The 24733-nt window shown below is 56.4% G+C and overlaps 7 protein-coding genes across 7 annotated transcripts in view; 3 read left to right on the top strand and 4 right to left on the bottom strand.

The window, feature by feature from the left end:
- MONBRDRAFT_37923 (uncharacterized protein) overlaps window positions 1-1826 on the bottom strand; it is a gene marked incomplete at both ends in the record, with an annotated part of 4270 nt that extends 2444 nt beyond the window's left edge. Inside the window, one exon of the mRNA XM_001747605.1 lies at window positions 63-1826. Coding sequence (XP_001747657.1) covers window positions 63-1826 — 1764 coding nt within the window. The remainder of the gene's footprint in view (window positions 1-62) is intronic.
- Window positions 1827-2892: 1066 nt separating this feature from the next.
- MONBRDRAFT_37922 (uncharacterized protein) lies at window positions 2893-4552 on the top strand. The gene has a single exon (XM_001747687.1). The coding sequence runs from the start codon at window positions 3013-3015 to the stop codon at window positions 4333-4335; it is 1323 nt and encodes a 440-aa protein (XP_001747739.1). The 5' UTR covers window positions 2893-3012; the 3' UTR covers window positions 4336-4552.
- A 695-nt stretch (window positions 4553-5247) lies between these two features.
- Window positions 5248-7879, bottom strand: MONBRDRAFT_27210 (uncharacterized protein; the record flags this gene model as incomplete). Its single annotated transcript, XM_001747604.1, has 10 exons — window positions 5248-5591; window positions 5707-5767; window positions 5892-5975; window positions 6125-6235; window positions 6344-6736; window positions 6825-6889; window positions 6970-7241; window positions 7415-7611; window positions 7660-7734; window positions 7766-7879. 10 exons carry the CDS (start codon window positions 7877-7879, stop codon window positions 5248-5250), a joined length of 1716 nt encoding a protein of 571 aa, XP_001747656.1.
- Window positions 7880-8410: 531 nt separating this feature from the next.
- On the top strand, window positions 8411-9178 carry MONBRDRAFT_9913 (uncharacterized protein; the record flags this gene model as incomplete). The annotated part of the gene is made up of 1 exon (XM_001747686.1): window positions 8411-9178. The coding sequence occupies one exon, from the start codon at window positions 8411-8413 to the stop codon at window positions 9176-9178; it is 768 nt and encodes a 255-aa protein (XP_001747738.1).
- Window positions 9179-10016: 838 nt separating this feature from the next.
- Window positions 10017-13676, bottom strand: MONBRDRAFT_33299 (uncharacterized protein; the record flags this gene model as incomplete). The annotated part of the gene is made up of 6 exons (XM_001747603.1): window positions 10017-10340; window positions 10423-10859; window positions 10977-11769; window positions 11874-11924; window positions 12250-13397; window positions 13511-13676. 6 exons carry the CDS (start codon window positions 13674-13676, stop codon window positions 10284-10286), a joined length of 2652 nt encoding a protein of 883 aa, XP_001747655.1. The 3' UTR covers window positions 10017-10283.
- Window positions 13677-14435: 759 nt separating this feature from the next.
- On the top strand, window positions 14436-14969 carry MONBRDRAFT_27207 (uncharacterized protein; the record flags this gene model as incomplete). Its single annotated transcript, XM_001747685.1, has 1 exon — window positions 14436-14969. One exon carries the CDS (start codon window positions 14436-14438, stop codon window positions 14967-14969), a length of 534 nt encoding a protein of 177 aa, XP_001747737.1.
- A 441-nt stretch (window positions 14970-15410) lies between these two features.
- Window positions 15411-24210, bottom strand: MONBRDRAFT_27206 (uncharacterized protein; the record flags this gene model as incomplete). The annotated part of the gene is made up of 23 exons (XM_001747602.1): window positions 15411-15833; window positions 16029-16141; window positions 16778-16865; window positions 17013-17146; window positions 17252-17564; window positions 17905-18012; window positions 18697-19504; window positions 19638-19665; window positions 19787-19907; window positions 20125-20266; window positions 20380-20531; window positions 20645-20986; window positions 21050-21334; window positions 21445-21551; window positions 21731-21901; window positions 22043-22174; window positions 22333-22756; window positions 22867-22967; window positions 23086-23325; window positions 23438-23525; window positions 23648-23742; window positions 23866-23941; window positions 24058-24210. 23 exons carry the CDS (start codon window positions 24208-24210, stop codon window positions 15411-15413), a joined length of 4644 nt encoding a protein of 1547 aa, XP_001747654.1.
- Window positions 24211-24733: the final 523 nt, after the last annotated feature.

Below are 24733 nucleotides of genomic sequence, written 5' to 3'. Positions count from 1 at the left end.
AGTTGGGTGGTGTCATCCAGGCAGTGCGGGGGTAAGGCGGTGAGCTGGTTCATGCTCAAAACCAGCTCAGAGAGGGCCGGGAGATTGTCCAGTAAGCCGGGGGGCAAGGTGGTGAGCTGGTTGCTTTGCAAGCGCAGTGTTTGCAGCCGGGTGAGGCCGCGCAGGGCATCAGCGTCCATGCGGGTGATGGCGTTGGATCCAAGGTCAATGATTGTGAGGGTGGTCGGGGGTCCAAGGGGGCCAAAGACAGCGGTGCGCCAACGATCAAGGCGGTTGTGGGCAAGGCCTAAGGAGACGAGGCCAGGGAGATGGGCAAGAGCACCGTCGGGAAGAGAGGCCAGCAGATTTTTGCCAAGGGAGAGGATGCGAAGGTTTGACAGTGTGCCGAGGCCATGGGCAGGAAGGGCGGTCAGGCGGTTGCCGTAGAGGTTGAGAAACTCGAGGTTGGTACAGGCGGCGAGGGCTTGGCCAGGGATGGCAGAGATGGCATTGGCGCTGAGTTCGAGAAGGATGAGGGCGGAGAGGTGAGCAAGGGCGGTGGGATCAAAGCGAGTGAGAACATTATTGTTGAGGAAGAGGTAGCGGAGGTTGGAGAGGTGGCTATAAGGGCCGGGTTCAAGGCGGCGGAGATTGTTGTCGGCCAGGTCCAGGGTTAGGAGGTTGGGAAAGCAGGAGGGGTCGAGCTCGAGGGTGGTAAGGGTGGTGAGTTGATTGTTGGTGAGGTAAAGGGTATGGAGGGTTGGAAAGGCGGTGTGACTGGGCACGATGAAGTTGGAGAGCTGGCAGGCCGTGAGGTCAAGGTGAGTGAGGGACTGGTTGGCGCCGGCTTGGGCGAGGGCGGAGAGGATGTTCGAGGCGGTGGGATCGAGGGTGGCGAGGGGGTTGTTTGAAACGTTGAGTACGGACAGCTGGGGGAGCTGAGTCAAGATGCGGGGGAGATCGGTTTTAGGGGGCAGGGAGAGGTTGAGGTATTGGAGGGTGGGGATGGCCAGGTGGGCCGGGTCCAAGTTGACATCGAGGAGCTCCAAGGCAAGGAGCTGGGTGGGGTTTGGGAGGGCCAAGGTGGACACGTGCACGGTGTGAAGGCGGAGGGATCGGAGGGCGGGGTAGTTGGTGAGGTTCAAGGGGAAAGAAGGGCGGAGGGGGAGGGTGGTGCCGGAGACGAGGAGGAATTGCAAGTGGGACGTGAGTTCGGGGTCGGTGGCCCAGGCCTGAAGGAGGAGGGGTGCATCGGGGGTGGCCAGCAGCCAGGCGGAGGCATTGTGTTGAATGAGTTTGGCTCGGACGTCAGCAAGGCACAGGGGGTTGGTGGTTGCCGAGGGGTTGACATCGGGGGCATTGGGTAGGAATTGAGCGACGATGGCAGTGGGGGCAAGGGTGGTGCGCTTGAGGAGGGGCTGGAGGGCGGCCGGATCATTGTTGATCAAGAGGGTGTCCAGAGAGACAAAGTTGAGGGTTGGCAAACGACACGCGGGGGGCTCGGCGGTGCTTGATGTGGTGGGGAGAGGACCATCTCGGCGAAGGCGGGGTATTTGTGGCGCAGCGTGTACAGGGGCAGCGCGGGGTACAGGGGTGGGTGACTCTGGGGTTGGGCAGAGGCCATCCAAGAGCGCCCAGCAGGCGGCATCCCGATCAGCGGGCTGAGCGAGGCGGATATCATGGGCTGCGCTGCACGTGGCAGCCAGCTCGAGCGCTGGCCGGGGCGGGATGATCAAGAACACCAGAAGAAGAAGAAGGGGGCGGATGATATGGCGTTGGGAGGCAAAGGTCAAAGGCAAGGGTTGACAGCGATGGGGCCTGCTCTGGGGTGGGGGCGGCTTTGCCATCTTGCTACTCGGATGACCGTTGGACCCATTCCATTCACGCGCGCAAGATGTTCCACCCAGGAGGGTGTTTGAGGATTGTGGCTGTCGAGTTAAGGGATTTTTTTAAAAAAAAGCCACCAAGCGGGCCGGCAGAGTAGGCGAGCAAAGCAGCACCAAACCCCGCGTCTGCTGTCTGCTGTGCGCCCTATGCCACCGCCACAGTCACTGCCCAAGCCACACAAATGCAAATGAGGATGAGGAATGGTTACGATGAAGATCAACATACACGCTCGATCCAGTGAATGCCTTGACCTCCCTATCCTCCCCGATCACTGCCAGACTGCCAGACTACCCCCCTCAGCACGCACATCCTAGATCACTGCCAGACTGCCAGACAAACCCCATCAGCACGCACATCCCCGATCACTGCCATACTACCTCCATCAGCACGCACATCCATCATTATCTTCATCATCATCATCATCATCATGTGCTCCCATGCGGGCGTGCGGGCGGGCGGGTGCGCTGCCATTTGGCGCGATGGACGTGACGTACGTGATGTTGGGCTGGCTGGCTTGAAAATGATGACAATCGCGATGAGGATAGAGGGTGAAACTTGTAACGACAAGAAGAGAGAGAGAGAGAGAGTTTGAGAGAGAAAGAGAGTACAAGGGTAAATTACCACATGTACATGAAGATCAAAGGGGATTCTCTTGTAGGGTTCTCATCAGGACGAAGAGAGGCAAAGAGAGAGAGAGAGAGAGAGAGAGAGAGAGAGAACACATCGAGAAGTTTAAGAGGTGAATAGAGATATGGTTGAAGAGAGATGTAATATCGCTTGGATAATAAAGGGTTTCAGAGGGAGAGAGGGATAGAGCAGAGAGATCAGAGGGATGTGGAGGATCGGAAGGACTCATGTGAGCGCTAACATGACGGGTTGTTTGCTTGCAGGCTCTTGACCCCATTTCCCCGCCCCCGCCCCCCTCTTGGGTCGCGCCCCGCTCATTCACGGCTCGTTGACGGCGCATTCACGGCTCATTCACGGCTCATTCACGGCTCATTCACGGCTCAATCACGGCCCAATCACGGCCCAATCACGGCTCATTCACGGCCCAATCGCGGTCTAATTACGGCCTAATCCCGGCTCGTACCCTGTTGTGGATCCCCCCTCTCCTTGGCTCTTGGACGAGGCACGCCAGCCAAAGAGATGATGGGGTTGGGCCCCATGTTAGGGCAGGTGCTGCTGGTGGGGTTGATCATCGTCGTTCAGCTCGTGCTGCCCGGGTCGAGCCAAGCACGCGTACCCGGGCTACGCGTGGACTTGGATGGTCATTTGCACATTGGGGATGGCGGCGATGCCGCAGCCGGGCAAAAGGTCTTCTTGACTGGTGTTGATGTGTTGGCCGAGTTGGACACGCTGCGCGCAGCCGTGGCCGAACAGGCCGCCACCGTCGATTCAAACACGGCCCAGCTCATTGGCCTGCAGCGCGCCTGGGTCAACCGCATTAGCTTAGGCCTCAACATCACCACCGCCGCCTCCCCCCAGACCCAATGGGGCCGTGCCCTGGCCGTTCACAACAACCTCCTGTTTGTCGGCGCTCCCCAAGCTACTGGCCAAGACAACTCCGTGGGCATGGTCTATGTTTTGCAACACTTTGCGGAGACGGATCAATACTCCTCCTTCTTAAAAGTCTTTCCAAACCTCGACCACCAACATGACGCTGATGATGATGATGCTGACGACGATGACGTCTATTTTACAGACTGGCAGTTTGGGTGCGCCCTGGCCGTCAATGACACCACCCTCTTTGTCGGGGCCTTCAAGGAACCCTCGGTCGCCCTCAACGCCGGCGCCGTCTTGATCTATTCCTGGTCCACGACCAACAAGGCCTATGAGTATGCAAACCGCCTGCTTTTTCCAGGTAGCCAGACGGGCGATTGGTTTGGTCGGGCCCTCGCGCTTCAGGACAACGAACTCTTTGTCGGCGCGAGCGGCGACGACTCCGACGGTGTCAACGATGCCGGCGCCGTTTATCTGTACCAGCGTTCATCCGCCGACAACCTCATCCTCATTGACACCATCTTCGCCCCCGATAAGACGGCTGGCGCCAACTTTGGCACCGCCGTGGGCATTAGCGGCGCCGATCTGGCCGTCGGCGCCCCCAACGCCACCCACGACCGCTTTGTCATGGGCGCGGTGTACATCATGACCCGCACCACGACTGACGGCTCCTACACCATGCGCACCAAGCTCCTCCCCAACATGCTGCCCGGTGCTAGTGTTGGCATGCAATTTGGTCAAAGCCTGGCCTTTAGTGGCGACCTCCTTGCCGTCGGTGCTCCTCTCACCGACGTCCGCGGGCCCAACTCGGGTTCCATCTACCTCTTTTATCGAGATACCGCCCAGGTCTTTCAGCTCGAGCGCGTCATTCACGGCCTCGCCGGCGCTGGCTATGGCTTGGCCCTGGACCCCGGCTTGGCGCTCTTTGTGACTCAGCGCGATCTGGCCGTTGTCCGCCGCATGGCATAATCCGCCTTTCATGTTAACTGCGTGCGCATTGTGCCGGGCAATTCCGCCTCTGTTCCATGCCCTCTGCATTCCAGCCCATCGTAACATTGTATTCTGCCGTTTACCCTTCCCTCGACCCTCAGCCCTCGACCCATCGTGAGTTCGTCGTTGGCTCTTGCACACCACACGTCTTGAGTTTGACAAAGGCGCTTTCCATTATGAATTGACATGTGACTTGCCTCGAGTCGACTTGGGACACAATCAGAACCTGGCGTGTCTCCCAGAACACACAACATGAAACGAACAAATCTCATCACGCAGCCTTCCCATCCCTGGTGCTGCTCCACGCTCACTTTCGCGACGACGGCTCCGAGGACCAGCGAAGCAGCGTGCGCTTCACCGAGACAGAGCGCCGCACGCGTAGAGGGGGCGGTGCAGTTTGCTGCTGAGACGCGCCCTGGCCCATTTGCGGGGCCCCAAATGCACTTGTTTGAAGCGTGGCCAGCGCTTTGCGCAGCTGGTCCGCAGCCAACAAGAGGCGCTTGCGATGTCCAGGCAAGGTGACACCAATGAAATTCAGGTCCTAGCACCGACGAGAGTAAGAGAGTGAGCCAATGCACCACTTGCAACCAACGCACATGCCAAACTAGGTGAACGCAGGGCGCTGCGCACCTCGTCGTTGAGGCGAGCAATCACATCCAGATCGTCGTAGCCCGTGACAGTCATGACATTATAATAATGGTCCATCCTGATCTTGTGCAGCCACGACTGCACTGCCTTGAGAGGCTCCTCCTGATGATGAAAATGAGGAGGAGGATGATAATGAGGAGGAGGATGATGATGGGGAGGAGGATGATGAGGAGGGAAAGCGGATGGCACATGCACAAAGAGGTCCAGCCAACAAACAAATAAGAGTGTGGCAGCATGTAGGTATCACCAAGTTCGTGCTTGCCCAGGTTCGTGCGCGCGCGCTGTACCGACCTGAAGAAACTTCCAATCGTTACGATAAAGAGCATCTGCTTCGGGAACCAGGTCCAAATGGGGCGTGTGTTCAGTGTCACCACTCTGCTGGTCGTCCATTTCTGTGGGAACCGTTGAGCCTTGATCTCCTGCTTCCACGGCACTGTTGTTACCTGAAGTCGGACCATCGGCCTTGAAGGCGCTTGGTTCCTCTTTAATTGCCATGGCCCGGGCCGAGGCCTTGTGCAGGGACGGCGACTCGGACACCCCCGTGCTGAGTTCCCGCTGAAGAAGCTCAAGGTTGGGAGGATTGGAATCTGTAGAGGACCAGTCAATGTTCAGGAGATTTAGCCACGATTGAGAGTGAGAGAGCCGCGAAAGAGAATGATGGGGAGTGGAGACAGGCCGGCAGAAAAAAATGAGCAAACGCACGGCTTTGCGAGTGCTCGCGCAAGCGCTGCTGCAGCTTCAGATTGGCCTTGGCCGTGACTGCCTACACCGACGTAAAGACAGGCAGCCATGAATACTTTTGCAACGAGGTGTTGAGCGAGTTGGGCTGCAACGAGAAAAAAACAAAAACAAAAACAAACAAACAAAAAAACAGAGCATGGACATACGGTTTGATTCGGAGTGAGGATACGGGCAGAGCTCATGCCCTCGATCATCTCCTTGATGATGCGATAATGTGTTTTACCGTGGATCTGAATGCGACCCGAATGCAACAACACAAAGGAGAAGAATGCATGAGAGTGCATGGGTGCGGCAGTGGACATAGAGCTCCACTTGGTGTTCAGCAGCAGAGGGAGGGACACGATAGAATGACCAAGAGCCCAAGCAAACTCTGACGAACAGGGAGAATGTGAATGCTAAGATCTTCACTGGGCTGGCTGGACTCGCCCTCGTTCGACTCTTGTGATGAAGCAAGCGCCATGTTGTCGCCACTACGTCGCGTGCGTTTGCTCTGTAAAGGTTCATGTACAAACGAGAAAATTGAGGTGCCATGGTACGCACGCAGCGCAGTAGCCATGTCCGAAAAAAGAAAAAAAGAAAAAAAAGCGAAATAAATTACCTTGGTTCCACTGGCAGCCGGGTGACGCTTGGCACTGTTGCGTTGTTGGCGCTTCTCAGCAGAGAGCCGGTCCCGACCCGGGCAGGCGCAGCAGCGGCAGTCCACGCTGGTGATGCCAAGAATGTGTTCGCTGTGCTCGAGGTAGACCATGAGCTGCATCATGCGACGAGCGATGGAGCCGGGGCAAGAGCTGAAACAGTGAAAGCGCAAGGGCACAGAGTAGACGTTGTCAGTAAAGGGGAACTGGTCCAAGGCCACCCGAGCGTAGTGGTGACCCGTCGAATCGGTGTCGTAGGTCACGTGTTCACGATTGATGGACATGAGGTGGTTGTGGGGCGCGCCGAAGAAATGCGAGCCGGCCTGCTGATGGGTCACACATGTCTCGACGCGCGTCTATCATGACACCACGCATTGGCGACCGGCACGCGCTGAGCTTTGGTTGGTGGCCGTCAAAAGGTCAGGGCTCGGCTATTTCACAAACCTTGCGATGCTCAGGTAGAGCGTAGCGGAGACGAAAGACAAGATCCGTGCCCTTGGGCGGGGCTCCTGTCAAGTGGCACCCGCGCCGGTCATTCAAGCGCGGGGCACATAACGCCGGGGGGCAGGGGCCGCGACAGAGAACGTACGAGCCAATACAATTTTGAGGACGACATCAGCATTGACGTGAACGAAGAAGCGGCCGAGCTGTGGCGAGTACTGGATCATGAGCAAGACGTCGAAGTGGGGCCAGCGACATGGTACATGCAGTGAGTTTGAGCTTATGGGAATTGGGGCCGAGCCGTTTTGCAGCAGGGTAAGATCAAGGCCAGGAGTGCTTACGGTCCAGGGAGAAGTGTTGCGGGGTTTGAGGCTGTTCTCGTCGATCAAATCCAACTGCAGGTCGTACGGTCCGCGAAAACTGATGGCGCATCCGACGATGGCGATCCGACGGGGAAGCCCCCCCAGAAAAAACAAAACACACACCCACCCACACAAGAATCAAGAACCAGGTGCGTGAGCGTTAAGACTCAATGAAGTCCGCGCAAAAAACACACGCAAAAAAACAACAACACCCCAAAAGGCCTCGCAGACCTGGAGGGCAGCATTTCAAAGTCGCGCTCTGTCATCGGGGCTCGCTTCACTGCTGTGGTGCCGTAGCCTGGGATGTCGACCATGAGATCCGAGTCGCTGTGCTGCAGGGTAATGGTTTCCACCGCCACCTGGAATTGGCCGGGACCCCTCTCATTACCGTCGGCGACGCTCCCAGGCACTACCGACGTCATGATGCTCTACACATGCGGCAAATTGGGAACAACCCAAGTCAAGTCAGTCGATACATCAAGAAAAGAGAGAAGAGGAGAGAGGATTGGAGTGGCCCAATCAATCATGGTAAGAGCATTCATGTTCGTCGCCTGTCAAGCACACGGGGAGGCAGGGAAGAACAAGAGGGGGAAACCGACTACTGCTGCTGCTGCTGCTGCTGCTGCTGCTGCTGCTGCTGCTGCTGCTGCTGCTCACCTCGCCATCGACGACATCGTCAAAGAGGCTCATCTCCATGTTGAGCCGATCGGCGCCGAGCAGCTCGAGTTTCTGATCGCTTCCGAAACAAAAAGAAGCAAACGCCACTGCATTCACCAACTCCACTGCTTCTTCGAGTCTTGTTTTCCAGTCAGGTCCCACAAGATGCCTCCGTCCATGCAACGTCGACGCGACGGGGAAAAGTGCGAAGTGCGAGCACAACCCAGATGCCGCTGCCAAAATTTCAACGCTCAACAAGTATAAAACCCGAGCCAAGAAAAAAAATGCCAAAGCGGTTCACGTCTCTGGTTCTCCTTGGGAATCCCCCTTTAAACGTGGAGAGTTGAACCGATAGATCGCGTTGTCTCTGCACACACTCACAACGGTCCACAACTGTCAAGACCACACACAGCTTAAAATATAACAAAACGTGTTCAAACGTGTTTTTTTCGAGTTTTCTATACCATCTCACTTCCTTCGCCCACTGCCACGCATAATAAAATCTCTCACTGCATTCGTGAGTGATACATAAAAGTGTGATATTTGTTACAGTATCGCATAGAGGGCAAGATGGCCGTGGTGGAGCCGCAACTGCCCGAGCTGTCGGTGCGGGAGCAGGACTGTCTGGCGGAGCTGCAGCGGACGTATGGGCGGGAGCATACGCAGTTTGAGCTGGTGAAGTTTGTGATTGCGCTCAAGGGTGATTATGATCGCTGCGTTGAGCGGTTGCACAACTATCGGCGTGAGTTGTTGCCTCGCTTTCGGCCCGAGGCCGTGCGCGCACGCCACGTTCGCAGTTTGCTGCAGCGACAGGTCTTACAGCTGCCCGGCTCGCGGGACCGGGATGGGGCCACGGTGATTGTATACAATGCCCATCGGCACGTCAAGACCACCTCGGACGAGCAGCGTGAGGAGGCCCTCAAGGCCGTCATCTACCTCATTGAGCTGGCCACCTACCAACAGGGCACCCTCCGCAACGGCATTGCCCTGGTCGCCAACCTGACATCGGTGGGCATGAGTCAGCTGGATGGCCCCATGCATCAATTTGTCCTCTCTGTGCTGCAAAACGCCTATCCTGCGCGTCTCAAGCACGTCTACGTCATCAATCCCAACCTCTGGGTGCACGCCCTCATCACCGTCTCTCGTCCCTTTATGAAGCGCAAGCTGGCCGAGCGTGTGGTAGTCGTCCCCTCCTACGACCGTCTACAGGAGCACATTCACCCAGATGAGCTCATCACCCAGTTTGGTGGCCGACGTACTTTTGACCCGGTTGCTTGGCTCGAGAGCATCACCGTACGTCGCAACCGTGTTCACCAACTGCCAAGCGCTCCACTGTAACCGTGGCTCATGTCCCTTCTCATGGCAATTTTGCACACACACACACACACACACACACACACACACACACACACACACACACACACACACAACACACACACACACACACACACACACACACACACACACACACACACACACACACACACACACACACACACACACACACACACACAGGCCGAAGAAGAGCAGCCCATCCCCGAGCTGACCCGAGACGAAGAACGGCGCGAGCGGCAACAGCGCAATACCAGCAGGTTGGGCTCCTTTGCATGATCAAATTCGTCCGCAATTCACATCCCTTACGATCCACTCACCCTGTTGCTCAATTGGGATTGGCAGTCACGTCGCAGTGACATCTCCGGCTGACTTGGTTGCTCCCCTGGCTGAGCTTGACATGTCCATTTCTGATGCCCCGGCTCCTGCCTCCGAGTCAACCACCGCCTCGCATCGCGTTGCGCAGCCAGCCGACGTGGAGCTCGATCTAGCGGTGGAGGAAGCGCCACCAAGCTAAGCCCGATTATGCGTGTATATGTGTATGCGTGTGTCCTGTCACTGCGCAATCACATGTGTGGTGGTCAAGGTGAGGCTGTACAAGTCGCGGCCGTGCCGCTCGCTGCCCACCCGAGGACCGTTTATTTTTGTGGTGGCCGTGGCTGATATCCACGGACCTGTCTTCTCAGTTCATCTACATGTAAAATTTTTTTTTTGTTTGTCATGCCAATGCCAGAGCTTGCAACTCCGCTTCTTGACACGTGCGAGGGTTGCTTCAAACGACCAGCGCACCCTCAACTTGCCCCACTTCATTGACGACAGCTGGGTGTGCGCATGCTCGACGAATCACAGTCAGGTTGAATTGAGGAGAAGGAAAAAAAGAAAAAAAAAAAGAAAAAAAGAAAATGCCAAAAGGAGGAAAGGAAAAAAATACAAACTCAAAAAATAAACAATTCATGGTTCCAAGATGAATGAACTGCACGTCACAACCACTCAACAATCAACTCCCGAAAGCCAAGTGGGTGGGCAGAAGGGGACGGCCTCACCACCGAGCCACTGCCCAACCTCCACATCTTGGCAGGGATAAGGGCGTGCGAGTCTGGCTAGAAATTGGTCATCGTCGTCTCTTTTGGCGATTGATGATGCGATCCGCTTGTGCTCGGCGCACGGGCTATTCAATGGTACACGTGAACAAGCAAGCGGAATGAGGCTGCAAAACAAGATGGCGGGCGAAATGGTCAAGCTGAACGCACCTGGTGCAAGAGGCCCGGGGTATCCTCTGGCTTGGGTGAGGCTGGTTGGAGGAGCGGCGGCTCGTCGAAATCATCGTCTGCGTCACTCGAGGGGAGACGAGCACGACGGCGGGCCGGGGCCTGCGGCGTTGCAAAGGTGGGAACATCGGCCGTGTTCAGGCGTCCCCGACGTCGCACTGGTTCATCGGCGAGCGCATCATCTTCATAGTCCTGGTTGCGCAGTGCCGCTGCAGCCCGCACATGCTCGCGTCGCTTGAGCGTGTTGGGTTTGGATCCCAGCAACCCTTGCATCACCTCAGTCTTATCAATGGGCTCCTTAGGCACTTCCACCCGCAGGGCATGGCTTGCGTCCTCCTCGCCCTTGACGGCCAGATGATGCGCACAACACTCCCGAGCGCTTCGCGTCCCCACTCGCTGAGCCACAAATGTCCATAAATCTATACACAAACGCCACCGTGCCACACGCCGGAGAGCCACAAGATGCCAGTACCTTAAGATCCACAATAAAGACTGTTCGTTCAGATTTTATCAGGAACAGGCGACGACGAGCGTACCTGGCTTACGGGAGGCGCCTGGCCGTGTGTTCAAACGCTGATGCTCGCGCATTGCCCGGCGAAGCGCAGCTTCTTCTTTTTGAGTCCAAACGTCACTCTCCTCCTCTTCTGATGGCTGAGTAGTGTCCTCCACGCGCGCAGCTTGCGCACGCGTGGCGGCCACCGCCCGAGCCCGAGCCAGAACCTCTTTGCGCTTGAGACGCGTGGATCTTCGTGTGTGTTGAGCCGTCTGATCCTCCGGCACGGCTTCGGACTCATCTTCCGACGCGCCGTCTTCAACGCGCGACCCCAACTCGGGCAGATCCACACCACTGACACGCGTGCTCTCGCTGTGTTCAGACATTGCAGCAACGGGTGGTGGCTCATCGTCGGCGAGACTGGGTGAGGGTGGCGACTCCAACTTTGGTGCCTTGGCTCGAGCCACAGGCGGGCTTGCTTGCAAACGCTTGCCCTTTGAACCGGTGGACGCTTCTGGGGCAGGGGAGTCAGCGTCACCCAGGAGAGAGTCAAGCAGGACGTCATCCTGCTGATCAGCATTCTTATGGCGCGCCGCCTTGGCTGCTCCCACCAAGCCGAGTTCGGAGAGTGCACGCTTATTGGCAGCAATGTTCTTCTCTCGCGCAGCTTCGTACTCAGAAATGCCAGAGTCGGCTTTGCGATTCCGCTTAGTCTTATTCGAGCCCGACTCGGCAAGCTTGGATCTTGGTGCTTTGAGTTTGGGGGAAGTGCCCAATGCCTCAGCAGCCAACCGCCGCTGCTCGCTTTTTTGAGCTTGTTCGTCACGCTTGCGCAGCTAGTTTGGGCGCATGTCGGCTGACATGAGAATCACCTTGCCATGGTGCGAGCCCGAGTTGACCGACGTTTTGGCACTTGAATTGCACCCCAAGCCCAACTTACTTCAGCAAAATGACGAACGGCCTCTTGAGTTTGTAATAAAATGTCCTCTTCCTAAAACGGGAACAGACACACGCAGAGGTCAAAGTTAACATGCAGCCTTTTGATAGCTTGAGGTCAAAGCGTGTCCCGCGCAGATCAGCGCCACTACCTCGTCATCACCGCGCGGGGGTGTTTCAGCCACCACGTCTCGTGGAATATGTGCTCGAATAATGCCTTTGACAGAATCGGAGACCACCCGCTATTGATGGGACAGATGCAAGCAGTGAGAACGGGCTTGACGCTTGCCAACGAGACCGTATTCACGCAACTGGTTGCCCGCGCGCCCATAGATTGGTGGTACACGTATGGAATCGGCCAAATACCAAGGCAAACACACCTCCGAAGCCCAATAATTGAGTGGCTTGAAGCGAATGCGCCCGCTGCGCCGCGAGGTGCTAATGGCCAGCTCATCGCGCGCTTCTTGCGCTGGCGTTGAAGGCGTATTCCGTGCTGACCGGTTTGTAGAAGATGCAGATTGATGTGTGCGAGCGTCGCGAGTGGGCGTTTCAGGAGTGGCAGGTGTCTTGGAGCTGGCGGTCTTGGCCTTGGTGACAGAGGCACTGGACCTGCGAGGAGCGGCAGCACTGGCTTTTGTCGATTTTGCGGGGCTTTTTGGCGTTTTGGTCGGTGGAGGCTGCTTTGCGCCCTTGGTTTTGGTGTCAGGCTTGGGCTTGGCTGTAGTTGCAGCAGTCTGATCCAAGAGGCGGCGTCGGTGGGCTTCTACCCGCGCCTGGGCAATGGAGTCATCACACACGGTGCGCCAATTGCTGGGAAAGCCGCCCTTGCCATTGTTGCAGCGGGCAAAAGCATCGATTAAGCGGTCGTCCACACCCGCTTGGCGACACTCTTCCTCAACAAAGTTGCCGGTTAGCTTATATTGGCTGCCCGACTTGCTCATGACAAGCCGAGACTCCACACGCTTGACAATGATCGTGGTTCGCATCATGGTCGAGGAGGTGCCTGGCCCGAGTTGCTGTCGGGTTGTATCGGGAATGTAGCCACGAATTCGCACACCGCTGGAAGAGAAGAACACCCACCAATCCAAGAGTGCCGTAACTTTGACTGCTGACTTTTTGCTGGGCGGGGCGGTCGATGATGCCTTGGCTCGACTTTTCTTGGCACTGGACGAGGAGGTCGACTTGCGCGGCGCATGTTCCACGATCGTTGTATCAGCCAGGTTGTCCGCACTACTGGACCGATGGCGGTTCCGTCGCCCATGGCCGTCTTCTGCCTCGTCCTCGTCCTCGTCCTCGTCTGCATGGGGTTGTTTCGATTTTTCATCCTCGTTGTCGCCCGAATCGTCATCACTCTGCAAGAGCGCTCCGTGCCGCTTTTTGGATCGCCGGGAGTGTCCAATGAGGTCATCGCTCTGGTCAGAGTCGTCGTGTGCATCGTCTGGAGAACCTTGATCGTCGGAATTCATCCCATCTGGCGATGGCTCGTCATTGGCAATGGGTGACAAGGCAGGTGATGGCAGATCATGGCCTATGCACGCGCGCCCAGGCCCGGGCCGATATCAGAGACACACGAAATGTGCACCAAGGCAAGCCACACATGGAGGGGGTTATGCAGCGGTTGAACTCGGCTTTTGCACGCACCGTCAAGAGAGCTAATTTGCAGCTCGTCACGGTCGCTGTTGGTTGCTGGCGCAGGGGTGGGCGGGAGCTGACGGGTGAGTGCCCCAACTCCCGGGGAGGACGAGTTGAGGACGTCCCGGCTTTCGTTGGCAAGCAGGGAGCCAGGTCGTCCTTCTGCAAGCGGCATGTCAAAGAAGCGAGTTGAAAGCAAAGCGAAGGGGCAGCGCCATTACTGTGAGGAGTATGCTTTGCTGCACGTGATGCACAGGTGTTGGAGACGCGCTGAGTTGTGTTGGCGGTGCATCAAGCTGCGGTGAAGCATGACAGACAACAAGCGCATGGGACACCGGGCGTTGGTGGGCTGCGTACGAATAAGACGGGGTCGGAGCAGAGGTCCGGGGCTTCGCCAGACACCGTGAGTATTTGGTGATGCTTGGGCCTGTGCGGAGCAGCGGGGCGCGACAAGAATAGGGTTGGCAATGCAGCAAGACAAAGTGCGAATGGGTGTTAGAACAAGGCAGGGGCGCTCAACAGGGCGGGGCAAGGGGCCAGGAATTGCATACACAGACCGAAGATGATTGGAGGGGTTGTCGAACAATATGCGGCGTGATGGGAGCACGAAAGCCATCCCGGTGGGACGCCGATGGGGTCGTGGGGACTAGTTTCTGACCCGAGGGTGGCGGGTGGGCTTGTTCAGCAGGATGGCTTCGGCTTGGCGTGCTGTTGCCATTGGACTCATGGTGATGATGCAGAGGGCTGGCGACTGGAGCGGGGTTGCCCGGGGCACGACCTCGAGCGTGCAGGGGCACGGGGGACCTGAGCGCGGCTGGATTGCGGACCCGAAAGATTGCGCCCGAATGCAATGGGTCAACCGGCATGACGACGGCGGGCACGGGGGCAGCGCCCTGGGCCAGTTCAACAGCACTCTCTGCAGCGGTCGCACCAAATGCTCGCCGCCGGCACCTATCAATGCGTCTTGCTTCTTCTGCTGAGCCCCCAGTGTTGCTGCGCTCGGATGATCCGCGGCAGGGCCACTCGATCAATCAATCAAGGGGAAAACACCTGCCACCGCTGCCCGCAGCTATGGGGGCTCCAAGACCACTTGCCCTCGTCTCCCTCCGCATCAAGAGCAAGCCTCTTGCCTGCACTGAGTAGCAGGACCACCTGCCGAGCACCGAGCGAGAGAGAGAGAGAGTGTGTGTGTGTGTGTGTGCGCGGCAAAGAGAAAATAAAAGTTTTCAAGCAGCAAAAGCGTGTGTGTGAATTTTCGAGAGAGAGAGAGAGTTTCAGAGAGAGAGAAAGCTCAGAGAGAGTAAGTTTCAGAGAGAGGTCAGAGAGAGAGAGAGAGCTTCAGAGAGAGAGAGAGAGAGAGAGAGCTTCAGAGAGAGAGAGAGAGAGAGAGAGAGAGCTTCAGAGAAGAGAGAGGGAGAGAGAGAGAGAGACTGCTTCAAAACTTCAGAGAGAGAGAAAATTCGAGTGAGAACGGAACGGCCGTTATGATGATTTTTGGGTGAGTATATTTTGAAGAAATAAAGGGCATTCTTTAAAATGAAAAGGGTTCATAATAATTCGTTCGATTGGACTTTTGCGGGACGATCAGCAGCTGGTCAAGACCTCCTCTGCCTTTGCCTTTGCCTTTGCCTTTGCGTTCCTGTCAGAGGGTGTGATCGAGGGCCCTGGGGTCTGTGCTTCGCAAGCTGCCTTAGATCAGGTCTCTCAGTTCATGTATCGACGGCAGTTGGCTGCACCGCAGTGACAAGGGATCTTGGAATCCTCCAATGGAAACTACAAAAAACCGACAGGGCCGGGCGGGGGTGAGGGCGCTGTGACGGTAGGACCAGGCTCCCGTGGCATCAAAAAAGCAAGCATCGTCTTGAATGACCATGCATGCTCGAGCTCAACTCAAAGGCCCAAAGATGGTTCATACCTTGTAGTCGTAGGTCAGCTCCTCGCCCACCGCAATGTTTCGCTCAGCGAAGATTACAATGTGCTTGCCCACATCTGTTTGGATGATCCGCGAAGCGCAATTGGGATCACACGAGTGGTTCACAAAGCGCGCCGGATTGCCCGTCAGGGTAGCATCCACTACCAGGTTTGCATCAACTCGAAACATGTAGCAGCCGATTCCGCGCGAGTCGTAGTACGCTTCACGCTTGTCCGTCAGTTCGGGACGGATTTGCTCGCCCGCATACTCGATGATCATCTCGCCTGGCTTGAGTGGTCGCAAAGCAAACAACCCGATACCGTGGATCTTTGAATGACTCACGCGCACCGTGGTAGCCAGCATTTGCTTTGAGAGGCGAAAGAGCGTCTTGTCGTTCATTTCCGTTGACACGGAGGAGACCTGTAACGCAACGCATGTTCAATCCATGTAGATGTGCGTGCATGCGTCAGTGCGCGAAAAAAAAGCAGAGGAAGAGAGAGAAGAAGAAGGAGAAAAAAAGAAAAAGAAAAAGAAGAAGAAGAAGAAGACGAAGAGAAAGAGGAAGAAGGAGACGAAGAGAAAGAGGAAGAAGAAAGGAACAACAAGATGCCATACCTTGCGATCGTGACGGGCATCCCCATCCGTGCTTTCGGCCCCGGCACGAGGCAGCGACGACCGCGCGAGCTTGCGGGCTGCTTGCAAGTCGTGCGCCTCACACCGTGCGGCTCCTGACGGATTGGTCGGCAAGATCCGAGGTTCCACATCTGGTGGCCTTGAAAACCGCCGCGAGTATCCGGTGCACCGATCAACGTTTGGCAAGAGCTCCAAGACACGCTGCACCGCCGGAAAGTCAAGCCCAAAAGCATGCAAACCGCTCATCACGCGCACGCGGGCTTTCGCCTGCCGGACCGGTGCCTCCATATCTTGTAGCACGTGCCGCAGCTGCCTCGTCAGGAACTTTAGGTGTCGACTCCGTAGAAAACTACCGACGGCCGTTTTGACTGGTGCCCAAGCATGGGCCGCCGTAAGCCCCGCAAATACGCGACAGCCACACCGCAGAGTCACCTGACAAAATGTGGGTGGCGTGCTATCCTGAGTTTGAGGCTCCGCCTCGTCTTGGCACGCGTCGTGGCTTGCGGCCGTGCCGTGTGCCATTTCAGGTTTGCCATCTGCCGAATCACTTGCTGTTGTTGCTGTTGTTGCTGTCGCAGCGCAGCTGCTTGTGTCAGTCGGACCTTGCAGCAACGAATCTCCCATTGACTGAAGCACGACTTGCCAAGTTGAAGACATGTTTGCGCGGTCGTGCACAACTGCGATGCAGTCCCCGCGTCCACAGCTTCGACGAACAAAATACACGGGCGTACCCATTGGAGCTTCATCGGGATCCTCCGGTGCTGGGTCATCCGTTCGTCGGCAAGCCCAGACACGCATGTAATATGATGTCAGGTTCAGCTGCGGTCGCATCACAGTCGGAATGGCCACCGGTGAGACTGGGCGACAACACAATCAGGCAGCAGCCCGAGCCAAAGCAGTTCTACGTCCTCTCCCTCCTCTCCTGGCCTTCCTCAACCCAATTCAGCTCCAAGAAATTAAACGTACGCGGTTGTTTAACACGTCATTGATGTCCCAAAACCGGCGACACGCCAAATAGTTGTTAGGCAGGAGCAGCTTGTCCGAGTACAGGCCCTCGCAATGCTCCGCCATGGACCCAGGCCAAAGCAGCTTGAAAGCGCCTGCAACCAAAGAACGGCGCCAAAGGCAAATCAGTCGTCTTCACAGCACGCTAACAACAACCCCACCCCAGTGATCAGTCACTCTGCCTGGATTCATCAACCAACCAATGCAAATTTGGGGCAGGCGAAGTGATTTTTGTGCCGTGGCCTGCAGCTTCTGAAGAAGCTCAGACGGAAAAACAACACGCTTTGGGGGGAAGCGTGCCAGCAGAGCCAGCGCCAGTTGCTGAGGCGACGGCAAGAGTGAAAGTGTGCGATTAACCGCCTCAAGCTGCTCGCCCTCGCCTTCACGGCTGCCGCTTTGGTGTTCAACCACAATATGACGTTCCACGCGAAATTTGCCCGGTGTGAGTGCCGTAGCCGATGGTTGTAGCTTCTCTTGCCTGCATCCGTACTCGCGGTGCTGATCGCAGTACATCTGTACCACAAGACAGTTCGTGTAACGTCGTCTTTGATGAGCAGGCGCACCATCAAGCCAAGCAGCCGCGGTTGGAGCAGCACGAAAGGAAAGCCTCACATTTTTTTGAGCAAACAGCGCGCCGATGCTGGCCGCACACCCAAAATGGAAACTGCGATTGCAGGCAGGGTGCCGACATCCCAGTGTGGCTCCAGGTGACCCACACATCACGCATTTCTGAGGTCAAATCGAGCAAATGCGTGTGGTCAGGAGAACAACCAACTTTGAGCGCACGCGCATTATAACGTGCATCCAGCAGGAAATTCCAACCAGGCGTGGCCCAGGTTAAACATCAACTCACGATCAAGCGACCACGACGGGTGGCAGCGCGTGCACGGCAAAGGCCATGTGGGCCCTCATACACCTCCGGCGACCACAAAAGACAATTGACGTGAATCCAGGTGCGAGCCTAGATAAGCAAAATGTGAGCTCGACAGGTAAAAATCGACGATGGTCGGACAATCAAGGCGCGCACCTCAGTGGGCAGCAAGCGGCCACCTTCCAGGTCAGGTTGATCCCCAAAGTTACCACACAGCTCACAACAGCGGTCATCAACCACTGTCCGTGAGGTCTTTGGGTGAGTGCGAGGCTGGTTCTCCAGCCCCAAAGTACATGCAGTTCTCGCGCTCTCTGACAGCTCTAAAATGCGGCGTTGCATCTCCTGACGCGCCTCCAACACCTGAGGGTCTATACCCGACACTTTGGCACGTTTTGCACCCGGCTGCCCGGTCCCAGAAACGGAAGTCTTATCATTCTCAAGCTCGTTTTTCTGAGCACTACAACCTTCCGCTGCTTTGCCCGTCGGGTATGCTTGAGGCGTGTGCGCACCCGTTGCTTTGGGTTGGTCTCGCGTCTCAGGCGTTGCCGGCGTCTCAGACACTCTGGCGACGCTCGCAGATGCAATCGAGGCCGTAGATGTCATTGGTACTGAGGGTGTAGTCTGCATGCCAAGCGCGGACGGGGCCGCTTCAAAAGCGTCTGGGCAGGAAGAGCGCGACGATGACGCAAGCGTGGGCGTCCAGACTTGACCGTGGTTTGCCGAGTGCACGAGATTGCCATTGGCCGCTTGAGAGCGCTCAGCCTGGCATCTTACCAAAATCTCTAGGCCTGCTTGTACGTGCTCGGGCTGCAGGCCAAACCCCTGAAGGACCCTTGTAGCATTGCCTTGGTGCCCGGGAGTACAGGTCGTTTGGTATTCATGAAAGAGGGCAAGGACGTGGCGGAACATGTCCACCGACAATGCTGGGTTGACGAAGCGTACATAGTCCAGCAAAGGCTCTTCAATGGCTGATAGCGAGGGCCGTCTAAGAAATGATGGCGGTTTTGCAGTTGGTATGTCTGACGCCAAAGTCGTCTCCGAGGCTGGCTTAGGGGGGGAAGGGATGGGCAGGGTGCTCCGAAACTGCCCGGATAGAGTGGGTACTGGAATGCTGTTCAGGGGTGTTTGGCTTGTCGAGGAAGACGCTGGCTGCAGTTGCTCGGGGCAAGATGGCTGGCCATCCTTGAGCTTGGGCGATTGCAAGGAAGGAATGGGAATGGTTCGTTGTGATGCAGCCTTTACTTGATGCTGCAAATCGATATTCTCACGTGTTGTGGGCGAGGCTGGTGTTGAGGAAGGTGCGTCCTTGGGGCCAAGCCCTTGGGTGGCGCGTGCGGCGGTTGGGGTTGACGTCACAACTGGTGAGTCGGGCCACGGCGAGGTCCGGTCGGATGCTTGATGCGAATGACGCGGCGAAGCCGGTGGGCTTGTTGTCAATGGGGCTGCTGAAATGGTCTTGGCCGTACCTGCCATGGCCGCTAGCACGGATAATTCTTGTCCACGCTCCGGCAAAGGGTCCAAGCTCAAGTCGATGGAGCGACCCAGCTCCGTGTTGAGCACGCCCCAAAAGGACGTGATAGCTCTGCACACGTGAAACCCGAGCCGACCACGTAACCAGTCAAAGCGTAGATTGCTTGGAGTGAGCGGTTTGTTCAAACAGACTTGAACGACTTAAAACGGCAACAAAAACGAAGCAAGGTGATTACGTGGCCTACCGGCAGCGTTTGTCATTGTCGCCAAAAACTAGTTGCATCCCAACAAGGCAGCGAAACAGTTCTGTACCAGATGTGCTCCGTAAGTGCAAGGGGGTAGATCGAGTCTTTGGATAAATCGAATCGTCACACGACACACAAACAAGGCGTACCTCGAATGAACTCCTGCGGAGAAGCGAAGCCCTTTGATTGAACGCGTTCATAAAGAGATTGAAAGTCGGACACGCCATCTGGTAGAAAGTCGGGAAGCTTCCCATTTTCAGCATCCAAAGTCTAAAGATCAAGATCAAAGTGCTTATGAGCAGGCTGAAGATGGTGTGTACGAGGTCTTGCTGTCCGTTCATTCCCTTTGCTAGCCTGTACGTTCTCCGCCACGAAAACAAAACAAAACAAAACAAAGCAAAACAAAACAAAACAAAAACAAAACAAAAACAAAACAAAATAAAGGGTACATAGTCGAGTGCACCCTCCGGTACACTACATGCCGTACCATGCCCTCTGGTAATACTTTAAGCACCCAGGCAGAAGAAGACCGTGTTGCTCGCTCCAATGCTTGGCCCACACGCTCATGCATGACAGAGCCAGCGGCTTCAAACAACTCCTTAACACTGCTGGCATTTGCATCGGAGCGCCTGCCAAAAAGGTGGGATGCAGGCCCGGCACGTCAGACGTCCTGGCCAGGTGGCAAGAAAGAAGATGGCCAGGCAACGCAGGGAAGCAAGACTGAGGCAACGAGGCGACTCACCGGCAGTCGGGACAAAAGTACGACATGCTGCTGGGGACGAAGGTCAGAAGATGGTAGCGAGCCTCATCAATATCATCACATTCAGCATGTAACCATCGGTCACAACGATCACAGCCCACCATCTTCACATCATAATCATCTCCACGGTAGGTCTGAGCGAGGGATAAGAAGCCAAAAAAGTCAAGGCACGCGTATTATTGCTTTGCGGCAGTGTACAAGAGGCAAGGGTAGAAAAAGGTGCCAGTGGGCTCTCAACGCAACCTACCTTGCCGCACACAGGGCAGAAGTTGCCCCGAAGTTTGTTGAGACCGCAGTCAAAGCAGAGACGAAAGTCACATTGCCAAGTTGGCTCCTCTCGCAGTTTGGGATCGGGGCGATGGCCGCGGACATCGGTGGCACCGCAGTGTTCGCACTGTACGCAGTCGGTACAGACCCATCGCTGCGTGGCTAGCATGTAGCTGGGTGTGGCGGCACTGGCACAAGCCGCGTGGCGGTGCACGCCACAAACGTCGCAGCTAAGCAGGTGCTGTGTGGGCTCGATACGGGTGCAAACGTCACACGTTTGACAATTTTTACACTGCCACAGCCGAGCCGAGTAGCTGACAGCCTGAGCCGCCGTCAAATTGGTACAAAACCAGTGGTAAGGCTGGCAGCAGGTTGAGCAGCGCACCATCTGGCATTGCTCTTCAATCGCCGTGTGAGCGCTGGGTTCCGGCTGAGCTTTAGACGGTTGGGTAGTGCTTTGCTCCGTTGTCGCTTGAAGTGGTTCAACACTAGCGTTGGGTATACCATTGCCAGCCAGTGGGGCATTGGGACATGCGTCAAGCCCAGATTCAGACTTGACAGGGGTTACGGGCGCCGACGAGCTGGCTCGCTTTAATGCCTCGCCAGATCTTTTGCGACCTTTGCGGCTTTGGTCGATAAGATGCCCGTTGGACCCGCAGGCAAAGCATAACTACAAGTTTGTGCAGGACGCAGCAGGCAACACAGGCATGGGAAGCGCAAAAAGATGAGTGCAAGCCACAAGACTGCTTGGCACGACACCCAGAAAAAAACGACGCGTACATCTAAAGGGCATTCATGATCGCTGGCAACAGCTAAACCAAGACGATGCGAGTAACGCTCTTGATCCGCCGATGTCCACTTGTCGACCAAATTCAGATGCAAAAAGTCTGATACAGCACGCGTATCGCAACCAGAAACACCAGACATGATAGCAGTGGCGCATGACCAAAAAGTGGGTCAGGTGAGGCCGAGCAAGACAAAGAGAAGCACAGAAGAGGGAGATTTTGTTGACAATCAAAGATCGAGGGAATGTGGTGGAGAATAATGTAAAATAAACAGCGTTTACCTTCTTGCTCGTCAATATCCATGGCTTCGTCTTCATGGGCACGAGCAGCCGCCGTGGCTTTGGCGGCTTTGAGAGTGGCCGCCTTTGCGATTCGCGATGCCGATGCCTGCAGCTGCGCCAAGGTTTTTTGATCAAGGCGCACCGGCTCCCAGCGATTGCTGGCAAACCCTCCTGCAAATTCATATTCGACGCCACGTGGCGCCAAGGGAAGGATGCGTGTGTCAGGGCGTTGTCCAGCTTGACGAGGCAAGCATCAGTCGGACAATCGAAGATCCGACCACGTCAACACAACATCCACGCTAGCGGCCTTACCATCCTCCATAATCAAACCCATCGTGGCTGGGGTGGGAAACGGGTGGCCATTGGCAAGGCGAAATATTCCCTCAGCGTCGAGTCGGCCCATGACTCCACGAAAGCGAATGGTGGAGCGCACCGACAGAACATCTGCCGACAATCGTACCAACAAGGCGACATGAGGTTCTCAACGGGGGAACGAAACAACAACCCCCTCCAACTTTGAGCTTCACAAGCCTGAAGGACCGCAAGGGGATGCACTCCAAATGAATGACAAGGCAGCATTTGGGAGAATGAAGCCGTCTTACGTCGAGCAAAAAGATCGCGCACGGTGAGATTGAAGGCCTCGGTTTCTTGAGCTGCAGAATTGTTGTTAGGGAAGGAGGCTTGATAGGCATCAGCTGCCGCCATGAGATCAGCCAGCTTTTCTTTGGGCGTTGAAGTTGGACACGTCGGTGCATCAGCGGCGGCCAAGGGCGAGCCACTGCCGACCGTCGGTGTTGTGGCCGGTGCGCGTTTTGGAGTTTTCTTTGTCGACTTGGCCGTCTTGTTCTGGTTCAGGCTTGGCGTGCGAACTGGAGTGTTTTTCACCTTTTTGCTCGGCTGCGTGGCGCTGGGTGCTTGTGTGGGGGGTGTCTTGGCGGTTGACACGGGCAGGAGCTGGGCCTTGAGCAGGTCGACAGCCCCCTTGATATCGAGGCCGTGATCAGCGCGAATTGTGTCAACGATTTTCTACGAGGAGTCAATGGGGCAGGAGCAGCGACGAATCAGGACAAGGCGTCATCAGGTTGTGGAGGACGACGATGCGAAACCGGCGATGGAACAGTGGTGATGTTGCTTACTTGATCGGCTTCCTGGGCAAGGCGGAAACTGGGATGTTTGTTCAAATAGCTGGCCAAGGTTCGCCAGCAGGGATTATGGCTAGCCCGAAGCGGGGGCTTGCCTGCGTGAGGGGCGCGCAAAAGGAGGAATAAGAAGCAGCTGGGGCATCAACGTGCTGGTAGCATCGAGACGGGCAAGGTCTAAACACGGAGCACGGGGTTAAATGCCATGAGACACACCGGTGTTGCCATCAACCACGAGGACGCGTGCGTTGATATTTGGAATCAGCTCGGTGAGGGCAGCCACGACCACATGGTCGATTGCGGGTGTGGGTGAGGCTGTTCCGCCGGCAGCGGTGGGGGAGACGGTTGCATCCGGCCCGGTGGCGCTGGGCACGCGAGTGGCTGGTGTAGCAGGAGCGGGAAGGGGGGCGGGCTTGGCTGCACCACCAAAGACCACGACCTGGGGCAGCTCGTCCTCTGAGGCAAGGCAGCGTGGGTGGGGGAGTTTGTGAGTGCAAAAACGACGAGTCTGGGGTCTGCAGCAAACGGGGCCAATGTGCAAGAGTGTTGCCGCCGCTTTTTCACAAACCAGGGACAAAAGCTGCAGCGGCGCGACGGACGACGTTGGTTAATGTTCGGCTGTCCTTATAAATGAGACTCCGAGAAGAATTGAAGACCTGTCGTGTCATGGAATAAAAGAGTAGAGGGGGGGTTGGCGGGAAGTGAACAAGGCGAGCAAACTGGTCGCGTTGTGGTTGGGTAGAGGTGCTGTGCTTGGACTGGTATGTGGTGAGCAGACCTGGGTATTGTAAAACAGGCGCTGAAAGTCTTCGACAAGTGCGGCCACCGAGGGGTATTCCTTCCGGCTAGCTTTTTTGCGAATCGTATCGATATCTATTGCCCCAAGGAGAATCAAGAACGCGTTTAGTGTTGAGAGTGCTTTATCAATGAGCCATCAAGATTGATTGATGGCGATGGGGGAGGCGAGACGCAGGGCAGGGCACGAAGCGAACACACCGATGGGATCCTTGATGGTTTGGTAATACTCTGGCAGCTGTGATCGAGTAGGCAGGCGTTCAAATGGCGGGGCGAGCTGGAGAGGGAGAGGAAAGGCCAAACATGGCGGAGGCAAATGAATGGAGGAAAAACCGAGGCAGCCATGTAGTCATCAAACAAGAACAATGCAACTCGATGAGCAGGAGGACGCACAGGACGTTGTTTAGTCTTGGCCTCGGCTACGGCGGTGAGGATGGCAGCGGTGGCTTCGGCGATGATCTTGGCATCATCGGCTTTCTTAGCCAGGCGGGCACTTCTGATTGAGGTTGTGCGCGTGTTCGCATTGCCTTTGGGATTGGGTGCCATGGCGGGAGCTGCGGCTTTGATGGAGGAGAGCGAGACGCCCGCCCGAGGGCCGGCGGGCTGGCTGGCAGCCCGGCCAGCTGCCCGAGCGCGAGGCTTCAGGAAGGCAAAGTGAGCTTTGGGCAATGTTACTCGCGATCAAAAAAGAGGCAACTTGGCGACCCTGCACCACGCCAATCCAGGGCTGGAGGGCCGAAGAAGCGTATCACAAAGTCGGTCGGGCGAGCTGAGCGAGCCACGCACGCACGCGCAGGAGCTTCCAAGACGACGAATGACGACACACTTTGTTATTTTTTGGGGGGGGGCGAGTTGAGACACGTCAAATCAACCAATCAGAAGCGGCCAACGAGACCACAATGCATCCAGGCATGTAGCAACGATGAGCTTAAGCACAATGCCAAGGTGGGCACGAGACTGGCGCAGGCCGATAGATCATCAAAGGCAGCCCGATGGCGCGCAGACGCACAGACACACACACACACACGAGAAACGCGTTTCGGCGCTTTTTTTTTTTTTTTTTGTAACG

Source organism: Monosiga brevicollis, genomic scaffold (assembly GCF_000002865.3).
Source record: "Monosiga brevicollis MX1 MONBRscaffold_18 genomic scaffold, whole genome shotgun sequence".
Lineage (NCBI taxonomy): Eukaryota > Choanoflagellata > Craspedida > Salpingoecidae > Monosiga > Monosiga brevicollis.
The sequence above is the reverse complement of the archived record's forward strand: the minus strand, read 5'-3'. Positions and strand labels throughout refer to the sequence as shown.

What these genes read in the sequence shown, in the direction of transcription:
- MONBRDRAFT_37922 (XM_001747687.1), top strand. Translation starts at nt 3,013, where the DNA reads ATGATGGGGTTGGGCCCCATGTTAGGGCAGGTGCTGCTGGTGGGGTTG.